Source organism: Scyliorhinus canicula, chromosome 8 (assembly GCF_902713615.1).
Source record: "Scyliorhinus canicula chromosome 8, sScyCan1.1, whole genome shotgun sequence".
Classification (NCBI taxonomy): Eukaryota; Metazoa; Chordata; class Chondrichthyes; order Carcharhiniformes; family Scyliorhinidae; genus Scyliorhinus; species Scyliorhinus canicula.
The window spans coordinates 109,839,723-109,864,135 of record NC_052153.1 but is presented as its reverse complement, the minus strand read 5'-3'; the positions used below and the strand labels follow the sequence as shown (position 1 = coordinate 109,864,135).

Here is a 24,413-nt window from a genome sequence, read left to right as displayed (position 1 = left end):
CACATACAAGTGCCCTCGCCCCTATAGCCTAAGCTGTGCCCTGCACCCGTGCCAACTAACTACGTGTCAAACTTCTTTGTCTTACGGGCCCTACCACTACTCCTTGGGGTTTCCCCAGACGGTACAGCAGGAAGTGAAGGCGGACTGCTGAGACTCCTGCCCTGCGACTTGGCTCCCTGTCGGCGCGTGTTTCCTGGGGCAAGCCAGGCTTGGATGGGCCAGGTGCTCGGCGGGCATGCTGGATGGCGTGGTGCCACCCTGTTCTGACCTCTGCCCACCAGATGCACCAGGGGCGGAATGGGACCAGTACGAATGTTCCAGGACCTCCCTTGCTGGAGTAACCCGCAAGGGCCCTAGAACCTCCTCCTCCCTCGGGGAGCCCGGTGGCCCCTGGGCCTCACCTATGAGTCGGTGGTGCGGGCGGAGACAAGTGCTGTGGTACCACCGACACCTGGCGCTGCCAGTCCTGTAGGCCCACTGTGGCATTGACCAAGGTCTGAACGTTCGCAGCGATGGAATTCAGGGAGTGCCCCATCCCTGTCGGGGACTGTGCAACCTCCCTCTAGGCTTGTGCGATGCCATCCAGCATATGCGCATGGCCGCCGATGCTCTCAGCGATAGCCTGCTGAGACTGGGCCATGCCCTCCTGAGACTGGGCCATGGCCTGCTGAGTACTGGGCCATGGCCTGCTGAGACTCGGCCAGACCCCGGAGCACAGCGGCTATGTCCAGCTGGCTCTGGGACATGGCTACCTGTGAGAGGGCAGCCCTTTCCAGGGCCACGGATGACGCGTGCACATGAAGCCCCACGCCTTGCAGAACCTGACCCATGGCAGAAACCGTTGCCCCCACAGCCTCCACTGCGAATGTCACCCGTGCGGTGTCAGCCTGGGTGGCAGCCATGACGGCAGCACTCCCTGTTCCTGGTCGCGGATGGACTCCTCCACCTGCGTCTGCAGCTGATGGAAGCTGGCTGTCATCCCGTTGTCCACTTCCTGGGTTTCCAAACGCATCTGGTCTGTGGGTGGGTTGGTAAGTCAGAACCCGGAAACCGTTTGGGCGGCAGCTGTGTGCTGGGCCTGGGCCTGCCCTTCGACCGTCGAGCCCCTCGGCTGCTCTTGCCTCCACCTGCTGTGCCAGTTTCGACTGTGTGTGTGCACCAATCAGTGTCCCAGAAGCCTCATCGCTAATGTGCCCAACCAAGGTGAGGGTATCTGCGAGGTGGAGGGTGTGGGTGACAGCTGTAACGCAAGGTCCTGTCCTCATCGGGGGGTCTGCTGGGTCGCTCCTTGGACCGATGGACATTGTCCGCGGCCATGTGAGGGGCCGTGTCCGGTCTGCCCATCATCTGTTTGGCCGTCCTCTGTGCATCACTGTCCTGAGTCCCCGCCCTCTCTTCATCCGTCTTCCTGGCCAACAGTGTCCTGACTGCCCGTCCGGTGTCATCAGTGCCGTTTGTGTCAGCCCGTCTCCCTGTGGCCCGGCTTCCGAAGAGGGCCCTCCTGTCCGTCTTCCTTCCCCACCCTGGCGTGCATCCCTGTGGGCGGATGGACGTGAACCTGGACGCCGGTGGCTTGTCTGAGACGTTTCGGGAAGATCGGCGGCTGGCCCTGGAATACACTATCAAGCATGTATCATTCGACCCGCGGAGTCAGGTGTGGAGGGGGGGGGGGGGGGGGGGCGCGGTAAGGGGTGGAGGGGGCAGTGTGAGGGGGGTGCAGTGTGGGAGGGGGGTTAGGGGGTGGAGGGGGCAGGGTGAGGGGGTGCAGTGAGGAGGGGGTTTGGGAGGAGGGGAGGGGCTCTGGGGGTGTAGCCAGGCAGGGGAGTCTCACTTGGTACTGTGCCTCCGATCTGGCAGGGGGCTACCTCCTGGTTGGCAGCTGTCCCAGCGAGGTCCAGAGCCCTCTGCTCATGGGCGGTGAGGGGCTGCAGAATAGGTGATCCCCCTCCGGTTCTTGAACACTCACGATGGTTGTGGGCTGTATTATCCTGCGGGGGGGGGGGGGGGGGGGGGGGGGGGGCCTCAGAGTTAGGCGGTCAGCAGCAAGACGCGCAGATGTTGGCAACATTATTACGGGGGGGGGGGTTTCTGGGCACCATGCCACGGCAGCTCGCAAGGGCGGTGTGTTGCCCATGTGGGTCGTGTGGTACGTGGTGCACCCCCCCCCCCCCCCCCCCGCTGAGTGGGTGGGGGCGGGGCACGCGGCACATGGTGTGGGGGGGAGGGAGCGGTGGGGTGAGGCCCGGGATAACTCTCGAGATACTTACCCTGGCTGCCCTCGTCAGGTCGTGGAGCTTCTTGCGGCACTGCTCTCCCGAGCGTGGGGTGTGCCCCACAGCGCTAATGGCGATGCCCACATCACGCCAACTGCGCCTGACTGTGCTGGCCGCGTGCCGGTGGCCACGTCTTGGGCACAGGATCGCCCTCCACTCTTCCACTGTGTCTAGCAGTGTCTCCAGGTCATTGTCCCGGAACCTGGGAGCGGCACGGCGGGGCACAGCCACCTCTCTATGTCAGGGCCTGTGTGCGGATCGCACACATAAAATTACATGGCACCGCTTCATCCGGGCCTCATGCGATAACAGCGCCGCTCTGGCGCTGCGCCCACCACGTTTCTCGCGGCCCCGCTGCTGGCCCCTTTTTGAACAACAGCGTTCACGACGGCACGGACGCTCTGACTCACCATCAGAGAATCCCGCCCCTTGTCTTCTCTCTGCACATAAAATACAATGTTCACCTCATCGATTCATTCGTGTGGAAAATGTGAAATGCTTGGTGCCACTGCCAAGAGTTTTTTAATACTGTTTGAATATTTCCGACTGCTTTTTAAAGAATTTTCTTTTCAAATATTTTTTAAAGACAGTCGGCATACCTTGGCTTAGGAATTCGGTCCTCAGGGACTGGCGTCCATGTGGAATCAGAGGATTTCTGCTCTTTGAATCGACCAGTAAAAACTGTGGCAACGTCCTCCATATCATATGCGCAGACTGCTGAGCCAGGGATGCTGCAATGTGACATTTACCAGAAAAAGACTGTTAAGAACCATGCAGCAAATCAATGCTTGAATACATTCTCTAAAGTTGGATTCTTGTTTCCTACTCACAAATTACTCCATAATGATCTCTCATGCAGCTTGAGGGTTCTCTCCCTCTCCCTTACCCCACACCTATCCCTGCTAACAAAGCCCCATGCAAAGGACATTAAGGTACTAATTCATATGTTGTGTCAGGCTGTACCCACAAACCTTCCCAGTCTTTTAGGCTTTTACTTTATCTTTCCCCAAGACAGAAAATGATGGCTAATTAAGCAGCAGAAAGAAGTTAACAAGATAAACTGCTGCTAGTTCTATAAACAAAGCAGCAATAAAAAGTCTACACATTTTAAATTCTAGTCACGCTCGGAAAGAGATGCATTGCTTTTGTCCATTGTAGCAGTTCACGCAACCAAAGAAAATCCTCAGAGATATAACGCTACTGACACAAAACAAGACGTTTTATTCTAAAGCACCTTTAATGTCAAAAATGTCTCGAAGGTGCTTCATAGAGTCATTATAAAACAAGTGGGAGACTGAGCGACATTTGGTCAGAAATATTAGTCACTATGTGTAATTATTGTTTTGTTTGAAATAATGGGCGCGATTCTCCGCTCCCCACGCCAGGTGGGAGAATCGCGGGAGGGCCGGGCGACTCACGACATGCTCCCCTGGCGCCCCCCCTGCGATTCTCCCATCCCCCCGTTCGGAAGAATCGGCACTCGCCGTTTTTTACGCCGACCGGCGATTCTCCGACCCGAATGGGCCGAGCGGCCTGACGTTCCCGACCTGTTCACGCCGGTGGCAACCACAACTGGTCACTGCCATCGTGAACATGGCGGCAAACACTGGTTTGACGCTTGTGGGGGGCGGAGAGGGGAGTGAGCACCACGGCCGTGCTCGGGAGGGGACAGGCCCGCGATCGGTGACCACCGATCGTCGGGCTGGCGTCTCAAAGGGACGCACTCTTTCCCCTCCGCCGCCCCGCAAGATCAAGCCGCCATGTCTTGCGGGGCGGCAGAGGGGAAGACGGCAACCGCGCATGCGTGGGTTGGCGCCGACCAACCTGCGCATGCGCGGCTGACGTCATTAGGCGCGCCGGCCGTGTCATTCTCGCCGCGCCAGGCCTTGACACCAGCGACAAGTCCCGGCGGCCGAGAATAACGGAGCGCCGCTCCTAGCCCCCCGGGTAGGGGGTGAATAAGGTGAGAGGAGCGGCCTCCGAGGCCGTCGTGAAACTCGGCCGAGTTCACGACGGCCTTCTCGATTTTCCACGGGAGCGGAGAATTCCGCCCAACAAGTTCCTAAAAAGGGGGAAAAAAACCACATAATCATCATGTGTTCCAGAACACACAGGGGTGGCACTGTGGCACAGTGGTTACCACTGCTTCCTCACTGCGGCAGGGACAAGGGTTCAATTCCGGCCTTGAGTGACTCTCTTTGCGGAGTTTGCACTTTCTCCCCGTGTCTGCATGGGTTTCCTCCGGGTGCTCTGGTTTCCTCCCACAATCCAAAAGATGCGTGGGTTAGGTGTATTGGCCATGCTAAATTGTCCTTTGGTATCCAAGGATGTGTGTGTCAGTTGGGGTTGTGGGGATAAGGCGGGGGGAGTGGGCCTAGTTGGATGCTCCTTCAGAGGATCGGTGGTTAAAAATTTTCTTATGGGCCCCAGTAAAATTATATTTGACCTATACTTAACAGCAGCCTTCAGCTTTAAGTAGTTTAGATAAACATTGTCATTTCAGATATTCTTTCTAATGGCATTAGTCTAACATCTCAAAGGCTCTCTAGATCACACTTACCTATTATAAGGTGTGGAAAATGTTGCGAGGATTACATCACGGCCTTTAATATGGACAACATCTGTCACTGACTGCAAGATGTTGAAGTAGAAGTGAGAGTCCCCGGGTACGGAACAGTTGAGACGAGCCTTCACGAAGGATGTCCACTGCTTCTCCAATACTCTTTGAGAGCCTCCCATGTCATTTTTACAGACCCGGGCAACTCTTGGGAAAAGCACCTGAAAAAAATGTAGGCACGGGTTTTGAAATTCCCATCAGCTCTTAAGCAGCCATTTCAAAACTTCAATACGCTGACCCCAGGATTAAAATGAAAATCTGTACATTAAAAATATTACACACATTGAATCAAGTCTCCTGTGGAACAGCGCAAGAGTTCACATCAATGTTTGATTAAAGAGCTCAGCTTCTGAGGCGTCCTGGAAATTGCATTAGCATTTCTGTTAATATTATCTGAAAAAGGTACGAACTGGAAGCTAGGCACTTCTGCTGAAATTTTTATTTAGGTGCACACATATGCATCCGGGCTCTCCTCCCTCACCCTAATTCCAATCGGTCGACAAAGTCCTGGGAATAAGTTGGTTGCCCCTTTCACAGTTGGGAAGTTGATAAACTACATACATTATGCAGTTGGGAAGTTGATAAACTACATACATTATGCAGAGTAAATGAGTCGTTAAAAGGGAAAAGAGTTTTAAAATCAGAGAAAAAGTAATATGAAGCTTGAAATTACAATCCCTGCCATTAATACAGCGTGACTAATGGGCTGTTCAGTTACGGTGGCTTTGTCATCACCGCTGTCCCGTAATTTGAGGAAAGGTCTCCTGAGGGTCATGGGTTTCTGCCATGGATCTTTCTGTAGCTGACCAGGTTGATGCTTGACCCACAGACCATTGGGCACATGGGACATGAGGTAGTGGGATTTGCTACTTTTTCTTTTCTTCTCTGCCGCCACACAACAATATGATGCTGTGACTCAAAACATGATGCAGCTCAATGGATAAGTTGTCACCATTCAGAACAATGGGTAACAAACTCTGCCGAGTCATTGATGTTAATGCTGCTGTGCTTCTAGGAGAGCTTCAGAGTGTCTTTGAAGGATTTTCTTTCTCCTCCCCTGGAATGATGGCCATTTTAAAACTGAGAGAACAACCTGATGTGGGGATGGATTTCAGCCGCCCGGACACAGTATTCAATCCAAGTTGATTCAGCAAGAGTTTGGGCTGAATTCTTGTGAAACTGGCTTCAACAAGGACACTAGTGTTTGCTCTACCATCCACCAATTAAATAGGTCAAGGTCAATTGGTTAAATCCCCGTCACTCACAGGATGCTACTTCTGTTCTTCTGCGTGTCTCTGCCAATGCTGGAAAGAACATTTTGAACTGCGGCACAATTTGGCCGCATTGCACTGAATGTCGGAGTGATGCGGCCTTTAGATCCCTCTTCCTGGCTATACGCAGCTCGCCACGCCTCGCGAGAACTAACACGATCTCGCAAGATATCACGATCTGCATATTAGAGCGGGACAGCTAGTTTCACTCTAATATGTACTCGCCTGATCTATCAAGGCCCTAGTATCTAACCCCTTTGCCTCCGAGGCCTCTGCCGAGCGCCGTTCAGTGCTGGCCTCCACAAACAGGGACCATTAGGGGGGGAATTGGAGATCCCCAGGTAAGTGCCCACTGGGCAGGGTACCCTGGCACTGCTAGTGCGACCTCAGCACAGCCAGCCTGGCACCCTGGCAGTGCCACCTGGATGCTACCCAGGTGTCAGACTGGCATTTTTCCTGCACCGAGGATCGGGCCAAAGGGTGTTCTTCCCGTGTGAGTGGGGTTTCTAGGTAATTTGGGACTTTGGGGATTCCCGCACTGAGGGGTTCCAGTGAGTGGAGTTCCTCAGTGTAGGAAATGGGACTATGTGCAGTCTCGGCAGGGCATTTCCTGCTGAGAATCAGATTGCAACAACGTCCTAATAGATAGCATGGTGTTCCTCGGCACTGTCAGTGCTGGGAAACACCCAGCTAAACAAGCTCATCACGGGACTCTGGTGCAATTTGGTTACATGAATCCACAGTGGCACCTGATCTCTGGGCCATCCCTTGTATCCTCTGGTAGAATCTCTCTGGCTTCACAGCAAAGTCAGAACAATATTCAAGTTAGTTGAACCCCTACCTGTATGATGATACAGTTGCTATGATAATGAAAATAATACTAATAATAATAATAATTGCTTATTGTCACAAGTAAGCTTTAATGAAGTTGGGCAGCACGGTAGCATGGTGGTTAGCACAATTGCTTCACAGCTCCAGGGTCCCAGATTCGAATCCCGGCTTGTGTCACTGTCTGTGCGAAGTCTGCACTTTCTCCCTGTGTCTGCATGGGTTTCCTCCGGGTGCTCTGGTTTCCTCCCACAGTCCAAAGATGTGCAGGTTAGGTGGATTAGCCATGCTAAATTGCCCTTAGTGTCCAAAATTTCCCTTAGTGTTGGGTGCGGTTACTGGGTTATGGGAATAGGGTGGAGGTGTGTGCTTGGGTAGGGTGCTCTTTCAAAGAGCCGGTGCAGACTCGATGGGCCGTATGGCCTCCTTCTGCACTGTAAATTCTATGATAATTCTATGATGGAAGTAACTGTGAAAAGCCCCTAGTCGCCATATTCTGGCGCCTGTTCGGGAAGGCCGGTACGGGAATTGACCCCACGCTTCTGGCATTGTTCTGCATTACAAGCCAGCTGTTTAGTCCACTGTGCTAAACCAGCCCAATGGATTCAACTTCAGGTTACTACTTTGTTCAAAGATCAAAAGGTGAACATTCTTCCACCATTTATTTGTTTTGAATTACTATGACCAATCACAAAGCTCACAAGAGCAGAGCAGTGCTGCCGATCATTCATTAAAGAGGTTCTGGAGGTTATGTAATATTTTAATCAGAAGACTAGTACTAGGAGGGAAGAGGGAATACTTTTTATATTAAGTATGTCGAGCCTTTATAGAAGAAAATGGCAACTCAACAGAAGTTTGCCCTTTTCTGTTGTAAATGTCATATTTTCCCGCCAACCTTGGGAGTGGTCTTTCTCTCTCTTCCCTGAACCAGGCTGCTCCAGTGACATTATTAATACCAAACATCCTTCAATGGCTCCAGTACAAACAGCAAAGAAGGAGGAACAGCCTGCAAGGTGCTCTTGACTCACCTAGCAAGGAAAAGGTAGGTTCCAAACCTGTAGCATGGTTAACAGGAGCCAGGTGCCTCCCGAGTAATTCTCAGACCTCATGCAATCATGCTCATAGAATGGAGCCCCTTTGTAACATTATAACTAATTTCACTGGGGGAGAAGGGAAAGACTTTCCTTGTGAAAATCCATGATGGCGAGGAAATCCCGGGCTGGATTCTCCGCCGGCGTGATCCTCCGTTTCGCCCGCAGCGCATTCACACCAGCAGATTTCCCGATGACGTAGAGGTGCCCGCTATGGGGAACCCCATTGGCCCGCTGGCAGGATGAAGGATCCTGCTGCCGGAGGGGGTGCACCGCACCAGAAAACGTGCGCGGTGGGACAGAGAATCCCGCCCCCAGTGTTTTCACAAAAAAAAATGTCAGGTGAGATCATTTCCTTCTACTTATGAAACTTTCTTTATAAAGTTTAGAAACTTTCTTTCCTTCTTGAACCATAACCTAAGCAGAAAGAAACTGTGCGAACTGGCAAAAAGAAAAAAAATGATGAGCTTATCAATTGTGAAATAATACTTCCTGCTTTTCTGTGGGAATGGCAGGGGGTGAGAGGGAAAGTCTCACACACTTTTTTTTTGTCAACAGAAAAATTGCATTTAAAATGCCACTGGTATTTTTGTTTGCCTACAAAAGTGACTGGGCGCGATTCTCCGCTCCCCATGCCGGGTGGGAGAATCGCGGGAGGGCCGGGCGACTCACTACATGCTGCCCTGGCACCCCCCGTGATTCTCCCACCCCCCGCTCGGAGAATCGCCGCTCGCCGTTTTTCACGCCGACTGGCGATTCTCCTGCCCGGATGGGCCGAGCGGCCTGACATTCCCGACCTGTTCACGCCGGCGGCAACCACACCTGGTCGCTGCCGTCGTGAACATGGCGGCAAAGGTTCGTTTGTGGCTTGTGTGGAGCGGAGAGGGGAGTGAGCACCACGGCCGTGCTCGGGAGGAGACTGACCCATGATCGGTGCAAGATCAAGCCGCCACGTCTTGCGGGGCAGCGGAGGGGAAGACGGCAACCGCACATGCCGCCATCACGTCATTCTCGGCGCGCCGCCTTGACGCAAGCATCAAGGCCCGGCGGCCGAGATTTACGGAACTTCGCTCCTAGCCCCCTGGGGGGGGGGGGGGGGGGGGGTTGAATAGGGTGCGAGGAGCGGCCTCTGAGACCGTCGTGAAACTCGGCCGAGTTCACGACGGCCTTCCCGATGCCGCGCAGGAGTGGAGAATCGCGGCCACTATGTTTAGTGGTTAGCACTGCTGCCTCCTGGTTCGATTCTGGCTCTGGGTTACTGCCCCTGTGGAGTTTGCACATTCTCCCTGTGTTTGCGTGGGTTTCTCCCCCACAACCCAAAGATGTGCAGGGTAAGTAGATTGGCCACGCTAAATTGGCCCCTTAAAAAAAAGTGACTGGGCGGCATTCTCCCGTACCCGGCAGGGCGGGGGGTCCCGGCAGGATGAAGTGGCGTGAACCACTCCAGCATCGGGGTGCCCCAAAAGTGCGGAATCCGGACGGCGGGATAGGGGCCTGGCGCCACACCAACCGGCGCCGAAGGGCCTCCCCCGGCCGACGTGAGTCGGCGCATGCACGGGAGCGCCAGTGAGTGCTGGCGTCAACCCGCGCATGCGCAGAGGGATTCACTTCTGCACCAGGAATGGCAGGTGACTACGGCCTCCGGTGCGGAAGGAATAGAGAGCCCCCACGGCACAGGTTCGCCCGCGGATCAGTGGGTCCCCGACCGCGGGCCAGGCCACCGTGGGGGCACCACCTGGGGCCAGATCCCCCCGTGACCCCACAATGACCCCAGAGCCCACCCGCGCTGCCAGGTCCCGCCGGTAAGGGACCAACTCTAATTTATGCCGGCAGGACCAGCATAGAACGGGCGGGACTTCGGCCCATCGAGGGCCCGAGAATCTGGACAGCCCCGGGGCCCATTGAATCGCACCGGACCGCGCCATTCTCCGAGGCATGCGGCGTGACTCACGCTGGGCCGGTTTTTGAGGGGCGGGAGAATTGGGAGGACGGCTGGGGCGGGACTCACGCCGACCCCCGCCGATTCTCCCACCCAACGGGGGTTCTGAGAATCCCACCCACTATGTTTCAAATGTACTTTATTGGCTGTAAAGTGCTTTGGGCATTGCAAAGTCATGAAAGTTGCTACATTAAGGCATAAAAACAGTAAATGTTCCAAGTACTCAGTATGTCTGGCAGCAGCTGTGTGAGAGGGAAACAGAGCAACATTACAGGTCGTGACTTTTCATCTGATGAAAGGTCGTGACCAGAAACATTGAGTTGAATTTGTAGACCCCGATGGTGCTGGCTTGGTGGCGAGCATGCATAAATTTGCGCTGCCAGTCAGCGCACACGTTCAGTGGAACTAGTTTGGATCGTTGTGCAGGTTGCCCCGGTTTCTGCAATTATTAATAATAATAATAATAATAATAGGCTTTATTGTCATAAGTATCAAGTTACTGTGAAAAGCCCTAGTCGCTGCATTCTGGAGCCTGTTCGGATAAGCTGGTATGGGAATTGAACGCCCGCAGCTGGCCATGTTCTGCATCACAAATAATAGGTTTACTGAGAAGGTGGTGAAGATAAATAATTCCTCATTCACAGCCCAGTGTACCACTGAGATTGACTTGTACAGAATTCTTTTTTTCCCATAAATTTAGAGTGCCCAATTAATTTTTACTAATTAAGAGGTATTTTAGTGTGGCCAATCCACCTAACCTGCACATCTTTGGGTTGTGGGGGTGAAACCCACGCAGACATGGGGAGAATGTGCAAACTCCACACGGACAGTGACCCAGGGCCGGGATTGAACCTGGGACCTCGGCGCCGTGACGCAGCAATGCTAATCTCTGCGCCACTGTGCTGCCCGTAACTTGTACAGAATCCTGGCCTGCCGGAAACTATAGGTAATAGCTAAGGTATTGCTCCTGTTTGGTGTGTTGGCCCCAGTTCCCTTCGATATGCTACTTAGGTGAAGTATTAGTCACTGTTAATACCTACTGAATCTTGCCCTGGAGTCAGGGCCTTCAGCAAGGTAAGAAAATGAGATAGAGCAGGGATGCCTTCTCCAGTTTGGTCTTATATGCACTACAGACTCATTATAGGGGAACCATTCCTCTTTAAAAACCACAGATCTTAAAATACTATTGCTACAAATGATATTAATATTCTATTCTAATGCAATACTGTATGAACTATTTTCCATCAATACCTTTCTAATTTTGTAAGTGAGTTCATAAGATATTGTCATGTTATGCAGAGCTCAGGGTTAATAGACAACAAAATATACTGCTGTAAATATAACCCATCAGACAAGAGAGTGCAGTGAGGATGGCATTATTTTAAGCTTACTCTAATGAATTAGAAATTCTTATTAACATTTCTCAGGGCAAAAACAAATTATGTGTCAGTGCTTTGTAATGTAATCCCTTGCGTTAATGAGCACAGAAGTACTTCATCATCCTTTCATTTACCTGTTAATTATATTACAAATCTGTTCCTTCTGATTCATATTTACATACCAAGGAAACAAGTTAATTCAATTCACTTTTTTTTTAAAACGTTAACAAAAGAATAACAATTTTAATCAGGGTAGGAGCCTGCTTCCTCTTCGTTAGGGAGGTCCATGACGATGTTGCAGCTCCTCATGGCTGGTATTTTGGTACAAACAGTTAAAGTCATTTGCAACTTCATAGACAGTAGTTGCCCAGTTTCAAACGTTGGAATTCATTTTGTGTTCATTGCTTCATTTTCAGTATGTGTCCACTCCAACTCAATCCCAGCCAACCACATGGGATTCACTTAGACAAATTAACACACTGAGCAACAAAAGCAATATTACACCCGCAATCTTCGTCACCCTCTTTGACTGACATGGGATTTTTGCTGTTACCATAATCAATACACGAGCTATTTCAATCATTTGATCTTGTACTTTGCCCTCTGCCCACCGTCAAACTTCTTCCCGCTTATCCAGAAATTTGCACATTTATCAGCATATTTCATCCTAATGTTCTGTGTGATACGGTAATATTATTTCTAGGATTCCTGCGAATAAATGAGGTCTTTCCTCTCTGTTACTTGTGCACTGATAAATAGCTATGATGTGGAGATGCTGGCATTGGACTGGGGTGAACACAGTAAGAAGTTTTCCAACACCAGGTTAAAGTCCAACAGGTTTGTTTGGAATCGCTAACTTTCGGAGCACTGCTCCTTCACCAGGTGAGTCATAAATAGCTGTTAGTTACTAGCCTGTGATACTGACTCAATGCACCAACCATCAACTGATATTTTCTCATCTTTGTGAACTTATAGAAGCTCCTTTTTAACAAGTATTTTAGTTAAGTTAAGAATTAACTAAAGTCTGCTCAACAAAAGCACTCTCATAACTGAAATTAGATGGCTGTGTGTTCGGGTCCGGTTACAGAATTCTCAACATATAATCTAGGGCTGACATTTCAGTGCAGTACTGTGTGAGTGTTGCTTTATTGGAAATGCCAAAATTCCAATGAAGCATTAAAGTGAGGTCCTGTCTCCCTGCTCAGATGGATGCAACATAGAAGATTAGGGAAGTTCATCCAATGCCATGGCCATCATTTGTATCTCAATTAACACCATCAACTGGTCATTTACCTCATTACTGTATGTGTGAACTTGCAGTGTGAAAAGTGCTTGCTACATGTGTCCAAATCAGTGACTATACTTAAGAGTAACTGATTATGGAGCATTTGGGATGCCCAAACAGCATAAAAGGCAATGTATAAATCTAAGTTCTTTCTGTAAAACAGTTTAAATGTAAGCAAAATAGTTCTATGCAGTGAGAGGCATGTACCTTTTCTATAAGGAATGTACAAAGATTCCCAACAAAGGTAAAGAAAGTGAAAGCAGGATACTTAGAATTGTGATGTCAGAGCTTTCTAGATTGCTTTTGTTCCAGGGATGTGAACATCACTGGCAGGCCAGCATTTATCACTCATACCCGAGGGCATTTAAGAGCCAACTGCATTGCTGTGGATCTATCTGGAGACACATGTAGGCCAGACCAGGTATCTGAATTGCTCGTCCAATGACAATACCACTCTACCACTGCCTCCTCATGTGTCTCAAAAGTTGTAAAAATCGTTAGTTTACAGACTTAATTATCAGTGTGCTCAGCAAGACAGGAATCGGGATGCTTTAATCGGCCTCAGCAAATGTGGATTGAGCAAAAGGTAAAAAACAATTGTCACTGTTCCTGCTCTTCATCCTACTGGATGTAAGGTGGGATCAGGTTGGGTTCAGCTCTGATACCTGCTAAGGCAACATCACCTAAAACCAAACAATCATCGGTCCATTACAGCAAAGAAGAAAGTCTTTGGCCCATCTTTTTTAAAAAATTTAAAGTATCCAGTTGTTTTTTTTCCAATTAAGGGGCAATTTAGCGAGGCCAATCCACCTGGCCTGCACATCTTTGTTCTGTGGGGGTGAGACCTACGCAGACACAGGAAGAATGTGCAAACTCCACACAGACAGTGATCAGGGGCATTGAACCCGGGGTCCTCAGTGCTAACCACTGCACCACCCTGCCGCCCGTCATTCAGTCCATTCTGTCAATAAATAACATGGTTAGCTCCACTCTCTGCATTTCCTGTAACCTTGAATTTGTTTTCTCTTCAGGTTCTTATCCAATTCCCTTTTAAAAGCTACAGGTGAAGCTGACTCCACCATATTCTTAGGCAGGATATTCCAGATCCAAAATCACTCCCTACTGAAAAAAGCTTTTCCTTGTGCTACCATCAAATCTTTTCCCATTCATCTTAAATTTGTGCCCTCTGGTTCTTGACCCTTCCAAGTACACATACCAGGATAGTCACTTAGTCCATGGAACTATATTCAAAATAAAGTCAGAATCTTCAGGAGAGATGGGGTGAAGGGCCAGACTGCCAGATCAATACACGTATAGTATACCATCCCTTGAGGAATGGGTCTTTATGATCTGTACAGCTACCATGCCAATCAGACATGTGGTTAATAAAAAGGTGATTTTAAATATTTATCTACTCCTGAGAGCCCCAACAAATACATCAAGAGAGCCTGGATAAGATTACTAATGTCTACATCACTTCCAGATCATAACCTCATGTTATTCAAGAAAGCCTTGATCCTTACCTTTCCCATGGTGTTGTATTCTACAGCTATTTCCCGAAAAAAGAAGTAGATATAATCATTGTAATCCACCGCCTTGACAAAATAAGGTTCTGTAACAGAATAAAGAAACATTTATTTAATACTTCAACTGTAAATATAGTTCAAACACCGTAGTCTGCAGGTGCATTAATTAATTTAGCCACTGAATGAAGTACTCTTCTGCATTAAGATTCTGATTTTACTCTTGTCAATTGCACCTTGTGCTTTGATCTTTTATTGATTGATTGTTAAGTTATTTGTTCAGCCTTTGAAGCAATGTAGCCATCTATTGCACTCCATCAAATACTTTAATATATTCAGATATGAAGGTTTTGTTGATACAGCTGTACAATGAAATCTCCTTATGAATTGGCTGGCACCCATATCCCACTAATGGATTTAGCTCAGCAGGGGTTAATGAACAACTGTGAAGGAAATTATGAGCTTTGTTTAGATCACCAGTTTTATTTGCTCCTAACGGATTTTAGTTTTAAACATCTTTTGATTGCCAGTTTGTTTTAGCCATGTTTTAGCCTGCCCAACCTACCTCTTTAAAAAATGACCCAAAAGTTTGGAAGATGCTGCAAAATCAGCATACCAGCCAGAGTTGGGAAATTCCAGGCCTACCCGCCATCTGGTAGGCTTCCAAAATCCATCCCAGTATGCGCAATATCATCACTATCTTCTCCGAGCACTTCTGTGCTAAAGAATGCATTTTAAAAAATCAAAGATATAAAATAAGCATATGAAAACATTCACAAGGAGCCCGTGGAGTATTTCCATATCCTACGATGACCCAGGGTGTGCCTTACAGGTATTCAGTGACTCAACTTGGAGTTCACTCAAATTAAACCACAAAAGATAAAACTCTGTCTCATTCAAGGAAAATGTTAACCACAAGATCTTTCAAAGTTGGAGATAATGACTTTTTGGAATTTTGACAACATAGTCATCAAAACACCATCTTTGTTTACTCACCTTTCAACCATTTTGAGTCATGTTTTACTGTCCGTAGTGTTGGACTTTCTCCAAGGCTCCGATAAATAACAGCATCAATTGCAAGGAAGTCTGTTACAGTTGCTGAATAAAGCTTGCCTTCTGCAAGAAGTACAATTACAGAAATGCTCTGCATTAAACAGTTTAATTTTTATGGGTAATACATTGTAAGAACAGTGGAATTCACCAATATCAAACAATGAAAGATAAAACTAGAAAAAGACACCAGTCACTATATTTACAGCTGTTTCAGGAGCATCTCAAGAATTTCAGGCGAGAGTGAACTTTGGTCGACAAGTTTGAGAAAAACTCCAAATGATTTTGGATAAGTTAGCAGTCAGACTACTCACCAAAAATTAAAAATGAACAGTGACTAGTACAATAAAGTCACCATTGTCCCAGGTGACCATAGGCTGCTTTCCCCTTTAAGGGGAGAGCTGATTGGTGGTGATTTAACCTGAGGATCGCCACACGCCAGGGTAGGGGAGGTTGTTTTGCCAACGACCTTGGGGAGGGGGTGGGAACTGCAGCAGCTATTTCAAATTTCATTGAAGCCACCCCATGCCGCCGGGAAACCCGTGAATTGGGGTGCTCTGCTGGCAGGAACTTAGAATCCCCAACGGTTGGTTCAAAAGGCTTGTCTGAGTCCAACTCTACACTTTTCAACTCTGCTGCATATAAATGTAACCCCTTTTAAGCTATATTTAACTTAATCATAGCGTTTTTAACCGAAGTCACACAATGTGGTAGTAAAGTCATAAATCCCAAAATGTTGACGGTCACAAGGTCACAAGAAAAGCAATGTTAAACAAGCAAAATAGTTTTTAAACAAAAACAGAGATTTGCCAGCAAGTTCCCTTCAATCTCAGAGGTAAACAACTTGCTTTAATACAGCACTCTGAATATAAATAATTTCTAAAGGCAGTTCACAGATGGGCATATGGAAAATGGGCACTGAGCCAGAAAAGGACTCATTAGGAAGGATGACCAAATAGTTGGCTGGTGAAGTGGGATTTGAGAAGGTTTCAAAGAATAGACAGGTGGAGAGTTGGTGGGGTTTAGGAAAGGAATTTTGGCAAACAGAACACATGAAATTTTTAGCTCGGCTGTTAATGGTAAACGATACATAGAGGTTAGAGTCAGAGAAACAAAATCTTGGGAAGAGGTGAAAGAGAAGTTAGGGGCCAGGGCTCTCTGGCCATTGGGATTCTCTTTTCCCAGAGCAGTGGACCCCTCCCCGCGGGTTTCCTGGTGGTGTGAGGCAGCTTCAATGAGAAATCCCACTGATAAGCAGTGGGAAGAGAGAAAACCGCCGGCAGCAAATGGTGCACCACTGAGAAATGCGTGTCTGGGGGATCAAAGAATCCGACCCAGGGTTTGAAATAGTTGCTGATACAGATTGCAGTGAGGCCATTGACAGATACGAAACTGAGGATAGGAATTATGAATTTTAGGTCCTGGGGACAGATAAGCAATGACTAATAGGAGGAGCAACATTTGGCAGTTCCCATTGTCAATCTTCCAAATTATGTGCTGCTTTATTGGTGACAAAGTTTTACTTGGGCACCACATTGCATCATATTCAAAAAATGTCACTCTTTTGTAAGATGGTGGGGAATCAATCCTTTCTGCCTGAATATTTAATTAAGTCACATTGTGACCACTGGATGTAGCAAAACATCTAGACAAGTGCTTACCAGCAAAGAGTGCAACATTTGCATGTTTTGGATCATAAGGACATCTTGCCATTCCACTGATGTTGTCATCTCCAAGCACGTCCAGTGTGTCCAACTGAAATCAATGGGAAGAATTCATGTTCAAATTCTTGGATAAGTAGCCAGTAATATAATTTAAGAACAATATTATTAACTTACACAGTACTGTACATTATACTCACTAAGGCCACTGCCATGGCCATTATCTCAGTTTAAAACAATATGTAAAGGAGTGATTCCACAATCCAGTGATCTCAGTGGGATTGAGACACTACAAGGGAGGGCACACCCGATGATTTAACCCTTCATTAAAGTTAACAGAGAAAATTGTAAAATGTTCCCCAAGACCCATTCCCGAAGAGCACTGTTCTCCCAATAGGAACATTCTGAACCTTTGAATTACCCCTATAAATTTCCCATATCACTGCCTTTGCACCTTTGAAGAAAGGGATTAATTTAACAGTGGAGCACTTTAGAAGAAAGATACCAGCAATGGAATAAAATATGAAATCAAGAGATTTGTAGCACAAATAAATGGATATATCAAAACTGTAAAATATTAAATTAGCATAACAGTAATATATGGATATTTAAGGAACTGTCATTCCCCAAATAATTTCACAAAGGAGACAGTATTTTGGCGAGTCATCCAAATACAAATACATAATAAAGGGTTTTTGAAGATATTCATTGACTACTGATTTTTTAAGGAAATTTGAAAACTGCAGGGAAGTAAAACTACTTAAAGGTTAATAATTTGACCTAATATATTGCACAGATGTCTCTTTAAAACAGCCTGCAAATGTGTGCTTTTATTGCTTTAGCAATTGAGTAATGATAGGAAAGAATGTTATTTGGAAGTGTGGCCAACATCCAACAATGCTTTGATTTCTACTGTTCTTCCCCCAGTAGCTGAAATACTCTAACCGTTGCTCTCCTTGGAGCTTTTGAAACTTACTTCACTAAATTGAATGGTACTTAGAACTTTCCAAATGGCGTCAGAATAAATATTCAGCTTGTTGTAGTAAACTACGCAAAACATTTGCTACCTGAGTTATGGTGAGTTCAGTGACCTCAGCTGGTGTAAGAATATAATTCCTTGATCTGTGCATCTCTGTACAGGGGAAAAAAACAGCCCTGGTTTTTGCTTCTATTTATATTAGTGATTCTCCCATTGGACAGTGCACATAAATCTAAATACATTGTGGGGCTTGGTCTGTCATGTTCCCTGTGGTCAAAGTAACCTACTGCCATTCGTTGGCCAGGTCCACTCAACAGAGTGAGGTAATAGAGAGCTCTCAATGTCTGTGGAACCTTGTCACTGCCAAAAACAATTAACGTGTCTGCAGAGGAGAAGAGAAAAAGAAATTTAAAAATAAAACTGCTGGAGCTGCATCTGTAAAAAGAAAAACCCTTTTATTTGTTTTAGCCTTGGCTCGGTGGTAAAACTCTCACCTCTGCTTTAGAAGGTTGTGAGTTCAAGCCCCACTTAAAGACTCATGCACACAATAAGGGCTAATGCTTCAGTTCAGTATGGAGTACGTTCTAGATGACAGAGGTGCCAGCTTTTGGGTACAAGTTTTAGCAAAAGCCCTATCTACCCTCTCAGGTGGTCTCTTAAAAGATCACAGCCTTATTCACAGGAAAGCAAGGATGGTGTCTAAAAGCAGGGATGTTTTGTCAATGTTCCAACCAGCATTTATCTTTCAAACACTGCCAACAAAAACAGATCAACTCACTGCTGTCAGTGGGACCTTGCTATAGACAAGTTGTCTGCCACCTTTCACTGGATTGCCACAGTGACTATCCGTCAAAAGGTAAATAGTTGGGGGTGTAATGGTTTTACAGAAGGTTCTGCAGAAAAAAAGTTTTTTTCTTTTAATCTGAGTTTGAAAATACGGAAACATGGAGAGTTAATTATCTTACCAAAGAAATACACTGATTATTGTACGGTTATAAAGCATGGAAAAGTAATTTTTATTTCCACAATGTCCCTCATGGTCAACTATAAACCTGGGTTATGTATCTTGCTGCACTTACGTAAGTGAGAATACATTCAAGTTCCAAAAGAGCAGGCAGATACAATTACTGTCTGCTGGCCAGTCTGAGACATTTCTAAGATATTAGTAATGGTGCAAAATAAAAATAAGCTTTAGAACATTAATTACAGGTGCATTATTGACCAATGAACTTTTGCAGAGTCTGCATGATTCCCATATGTGGAAAGGCAAATGAACAGGTGTGGTAATTAATATCCCTTACACAGTAGATATAAGGCAGATGGAGAAAGCATTTAAAAATATTTATAAATGTCAGTAACAAACCGACCCCAATAAGTTGTGACATTGAAAATGTGCGCTCTACTGGAGTCATTTTTCTGACGCGTTCTCTGATATGTACAATTGAACGTAAGGCAATGATAGAACAGTTAATGTTGGATTGAAATTAAGTTAGATTCACCATCAACAGGGTAGTTAGTGTGGGAGCCTGTATGGAGGAGGTTTTGTACTGACTTCCATTCCACCAGATCAGATAACTGATAATATGAAACCTGTCTGTGTGTGAAACGGAAAACTCATTTGGGTATACTGCGTAGGAGTAGGGAAGCAAAATTCAAGCCAAGCTGAAGAGACCATGTGCTAGAGCTGCTTCTAGGTATTAAGATTCAACAGCTGGCAAACCAATGAGATTAAAGGGATTGTCTGCCGCTCTCTTGATATCAAGATGACATTGGCTGCAGATGTCTCTTCTCCTGAGGTAATCTTGGAAAATTAAACCAGTAATGGTAATTGAATTGCCATGGCTTCACTCCAGATCATTCTGCAATTTGCTATCCTTCTGTATGGTTAGATTCTGCACTTTGAATGCCACAAAAGTGTAGAAATGTCATGTCTGCATGCTGACATTTTCTTTCGCTTGGAGTGGTCAATGAATAGTTCTTGGTCAGTAATGCATCAGAGGTTCTGAGCCATAGTTCACCCCTGCCAACTTTCCAATTGTTTCTTACATCTATACTCAATATAAAGGAGAGTTGTTACATTCAAGTGTTCTCTAAAAAAGCAGGAAGAAAAGGCCTACATTGGACAGAGTATTCTCCCATCCATCTGGCCTGGCAGAATCTCCTCTCCGCAAAATCTGAATCAGTTGTTCTTTGAGATTGGAGTTTGACTTTAGGATTCCTCAGGCGAAATTCTCCGAGCCTCAGCAGGGTCGGAGAATCGCCTGGGGGCGCCTAAAATCCCGCCCCCGCTGTGGCAGAGATTCTCCGCCACCCGGGAAGTGGCGGGGGCAGGAAACTCGCCCCGCCGATCGGAGAGGCTCCTGCGGCGATTCTCCGGCCCGGATGGGCCCAGGTCCCGCCGCTGGGAGGCCTCTCCCGCCGCCAAGGTTTAAACCACCTCTGGAACGGCGGGATCAGTGGCGCGAGCAGGCCCCCGGGGTCCTGGGGGGGCGGGGGGTGATCGGACCCCGGGGGGTGCCCCCACGGTGGCCTGGCCCGCGATCGGGGCCCCTGATCAGGGGCCGGGCCAGTGCCCTGGACGCACTATGTTCCTCCGCGACCGCCACGGCCTCCACCATGGCGGAGGTGGAAGGGAACACCACGTCGCGCATGCGCCGGCAGTGACGTCAGCGGCCAGCTGCCGCTGACGTCACTGCCGGCGCATGCGCCGACCGGCAAAAGCCTTTCGGCCAGCCCTGGCGCAGGGTGTTTGCGCCAGTCTTCTGGTGCAAACCGCTCCGGCGCGGGGCTGGCCCCCAAAGGTGGGGTGAATTCCCCACCTTTGGGGAGGCGCGACCCCTGAGTGGTTAGCGCCACTCCCCTACTCCGGCACCCTCCGTCACGCCGGGTAGGGGAGAATGCCGCTGGAATCCACCACTCTGGCATCTTACCTATACACAGGTTGGCTTCAGCTTTACTGTACAAGATACATTTTACTTCAATTGCTACATTGGGGGTATTCTGGAGCCCCTGGGTCTGTGTGTTTGCACATTGGGGTGGGGTGGGGCACATAAAATAGAACGAGTAGCTAGCCCACTGCTTTCCCCAAGCTGTCCCCCAGCAATATGTTGGGCAGTTAAAGCGTCAGTTAGCCTGGCCTTCTCTAGGCCTATTGAGAGCCTGTTTCCAACTCTGTTGCAATAATATGTGCAGCTGGGGAAGGCAGAACATAGGAGACCAGCTTACACTTGCAAGACTCAGGCTAAAAAACCAGAAGAAAGGGGGGGGGGGGGGGGGGGGGGGGGGGAAGGTGAGGCACCTCCTTAGGAACCCTGCTCCCCCTTTGTGCCTCCCCATCTAGCCTCCAGAGATCAATTTCCCCGTCCTCCTCATGGTTCCTCCCTGATCAAAAGCCCCGGATCATGATGGTCCGGCATCCATGACCATCACCTTCGGACTGCTTGTTGTTCCAGCAGCAGCCACTATGGATTTCTAGCACTGCTCAACTGTCAGTCAATCAGCTTGTCAGGGGAAGTTTTTTTTTACAGCTGGTTGGCTAAACGCCCCCTCCCCCCTCTGTAAAACTCACCTCATAGTATTAATTGCACACAAACAGATCATTCAGCCCAACAAAACTGCATTGATTAGCCTCTAGATGAGCCTTCAACCACCTTTCTTCATCTACTCCCATAAACATATCCTATTCTTTTCTCTCTCATATCCTTATCTAGCTTCCCCTTAAATGTATCTAAGCTGGTTGTCTCAGTTACTCTGTGTGTTGGCGATTTCCACATTCTGACAACACTCTCTGTATATTAGTTTCTCCCAAATTTCCTATTCAATATATTAGTGACTTCCTCATATTTATAGCCCCTAATTCTTGTCTTCACTGCTACTGAAAAGCATCTTTTCTAGATATACTCTGTCAATCCCTTTCATAATCTTGAAGAATGCTCTCAGGCCACTCCTCAGTTTTCCCATTTAAAGAAAAATGCTCAGCCTGTTCAGTCTATCCTGATGTGTATAACCTCTCTGATGTGATATCAGCTTTGCACATTTTGTTTGCATCTTCTCCAGTGCCTCTATATCATGTTTATACAGTCTGGAGACCAGAACTGTTCACGATACTCAAAGTGCGACCTAACCAACCTGTTAAACAAGTGGAACACAACGGGCGCGATTCTCCGCACCCCACGCCGGGTTGGAGAATCGCGGGAGGGCCGGGCGAATCACGTCACGCTGCCCTGGCATCCCTGCTATTCTCCCACCCCCCCAAAAATGGCGTGTCACGTTTTGCGACAGGCAGCTCGGAGAATCGCCGCTCGCCGTTTCTCACGGCGACCGGTGATTCTCCTGCCAGAATGGGGCGAGCGGCCTGCCGAACCCGAACAGTTCACGCCGGCGCCAACCACACCTGGTCGCTGCTGTCGTGAACAGCGTGCGACCGGTGAGTGTGGGGCCTGTGGGGGACGAAGGGAGGATCGAGCACCACGGGCGTGCTCAGCAGATGTCTGGCCCATGATCGGTGTCCACCAATCGTCAGGTCAGCATCTCTAAAAGACGCACTCTTTTCCCTCCGCCGCCCCGCAAGATCAAGCCGCCATGTCTTGCGGGGCAGCGGAGGAGAAGACGACAACCGCGCATGCGCGGGTTGGCGCCGGCCAACCTGCGCATGCGCGGCTGATGTCACTTGGGCGCCGCCGGCCGCGTCATTCCCAGCGCGTCGCTTTGACGCAAGCGTCAAGGCCCGGCACGCGGAATTCACCCGCCGCCGCTCCTAGCCCCCCGGGGGGAGGGGGGATGGAGAGAGAATAGGGGGCGAGGAGTAGTGAAACACTCAGGGTTTCACTCCGGCGTCAGCTATTTGTCTCCCGATGGGAGAATTCCGCCCAACATATCTGCTTTTAAATCTGGGGCGGGATTCTCCCCTACCCGGCGGAGCGGGGGTTCCGGCGTAGCGGAGTGGCGTCAACCACTCCGGCGTCGGGCCTCCCCAAAGGTGCGGAGCGGTTGGCACCACGCCAACTGGCGCCAAAACTGGCACCAACGGCCTTTGACGCCCGCCACCCGGGCTGGCCGAAAGGCCTTCGCCAGTTCGCGCATGCGCCGGTGGTGACATCAGCGGCAGCTGCCGCTGACGTCACCACCGGCGTATGCGCGCTGGGGGATTCCCTTCCGCTTCCGCCATGGTGTAGGCCGTGGCGGCGGCAGAAGAGAAAGAGTGCTCCCACGGCGCTGGCCCGCCCGCCGATCGGTGGGCCCCGATTGCGGGCCTGGCCACTGTGGGGGCATCCCCCGGTGTCCTATCGCCCCACGCCCCCCAGGACCCCGGGGGCCCGCTTGCGCCGCCGATCCCGCCGCCACCAGAGGTGGTTCAAACCTCGGCGGCGGGAGAGGCCTCCCAGCGGCGGGTCTTCGGCCCATCGCGGTCCGGAGAATAACGGCAGCACAGAAACCCGTAGCCTGCTGCCGGCCCCCGCCATTCTCCGAGGCGGGTGGAGGGATTGGCGGCACGCGACCTTTTGCGGGTGGGAGAATTCTGGACATGGCGGGGGCGGGATTTTCGGCGGCCCCGGGCGATTCTCCGACCCTGCTGGGGGTCGGACAATTTCGCCCCTGATCTGTAAAGAAATGATTTCCAGTGCTTTCGTTTGCTTTTTTAAATTACCTTATTAACCTCCATCGTTACTCTACTCCTCTCGGTCATTTGGACATTTATTTTCCAAGGAATGTGCAGCCTATATTGAAGTTAATTTGCACACCCATTCTGCAGGTTTATTAATATCTTCCTGTATTCTGTCACAGTCTGCCTCTGTAATAACTATTGTCCCCAACTTAGTGTTGTGTGCAAATTCAGAAATTGTTTCCGATTCCCGAATGCATTTACATAAATTGTGATCAACAATGGTTCCAGCACAAATTCCTATGGAACACCACTTCCCGCTTTTTGCCAACTGTTAGTATAAGCGGAAATATTGGTGGAAATTTGCTGTATTTGCGCTGGCTTACTTTTGTTCATGATTCAAGATGTACTATTACTCTATGAGGCTAATTATAAGCCAGCTTCATAATTATTAATGTAAGCAGGAATCCATGCATTGCTTCTGGCATAGAAAGACTTCAATGTATTTTGTCAAACAGCTATTGTGAAGGACCGTTCCTTTAAGATAACCAAGGAGTCTAATCACATGCTTAATTAGTTCAATTTTAACTTGTTCCAAAGAAACTTGAACAGGAATCTAATGTTACACTGGAATAAGTAAACAAGGCGCTTAACATTATCCACTGTCTTTATCAGGATCATTGATCAGCTATTACCAAGTTAGGGTGTTCCATTACCCATCATACACTAATGGAACACAAAAAACACAGAGCCTGTTGCACATTATGCGGAGCAGAGTTTTAAGGACAGCTTGCCATTATAATTATTCCTGCTCAATGGTCTTTTGACTAACAACCAATTGTTTGCTCCACTTTTTCCTCTAAGTTCTCTTTGTCCATGGTGGTGCTATCCAGTTAGCAACACCTGTAGCTACAT

General features: G+C 48.6%; 1 protein-coding gene across 1 annotated transcript in view; it reads right to left on the bottom strand.

Moving 5' to 3' along the window:
* sema6a (sema domain, transmembrane domain (TM), and cytoplasmic domain, (semaphorin) 6A) overlaps positions 1-24,413 on the bottom strand; it is a 115,984-nt gene that overhangs the window by 30,965 nt on the left and 60,606 nt on the right. The window contains 5 exon segments of the mRNA XM_038805045.1: positions 2,873-3,004; positions 4,834-5,051; positions 14,207-14,295; positions 15,203-15,322; positions 16,918-17,011. Coding sequence (XP_038660973.1) covers positions 2,873-3,004; positions 4,834-5,051; positions 14,207-14,295; positions 15,203-15,322; positions 16,918-17,011 — 653 coding nt within the window.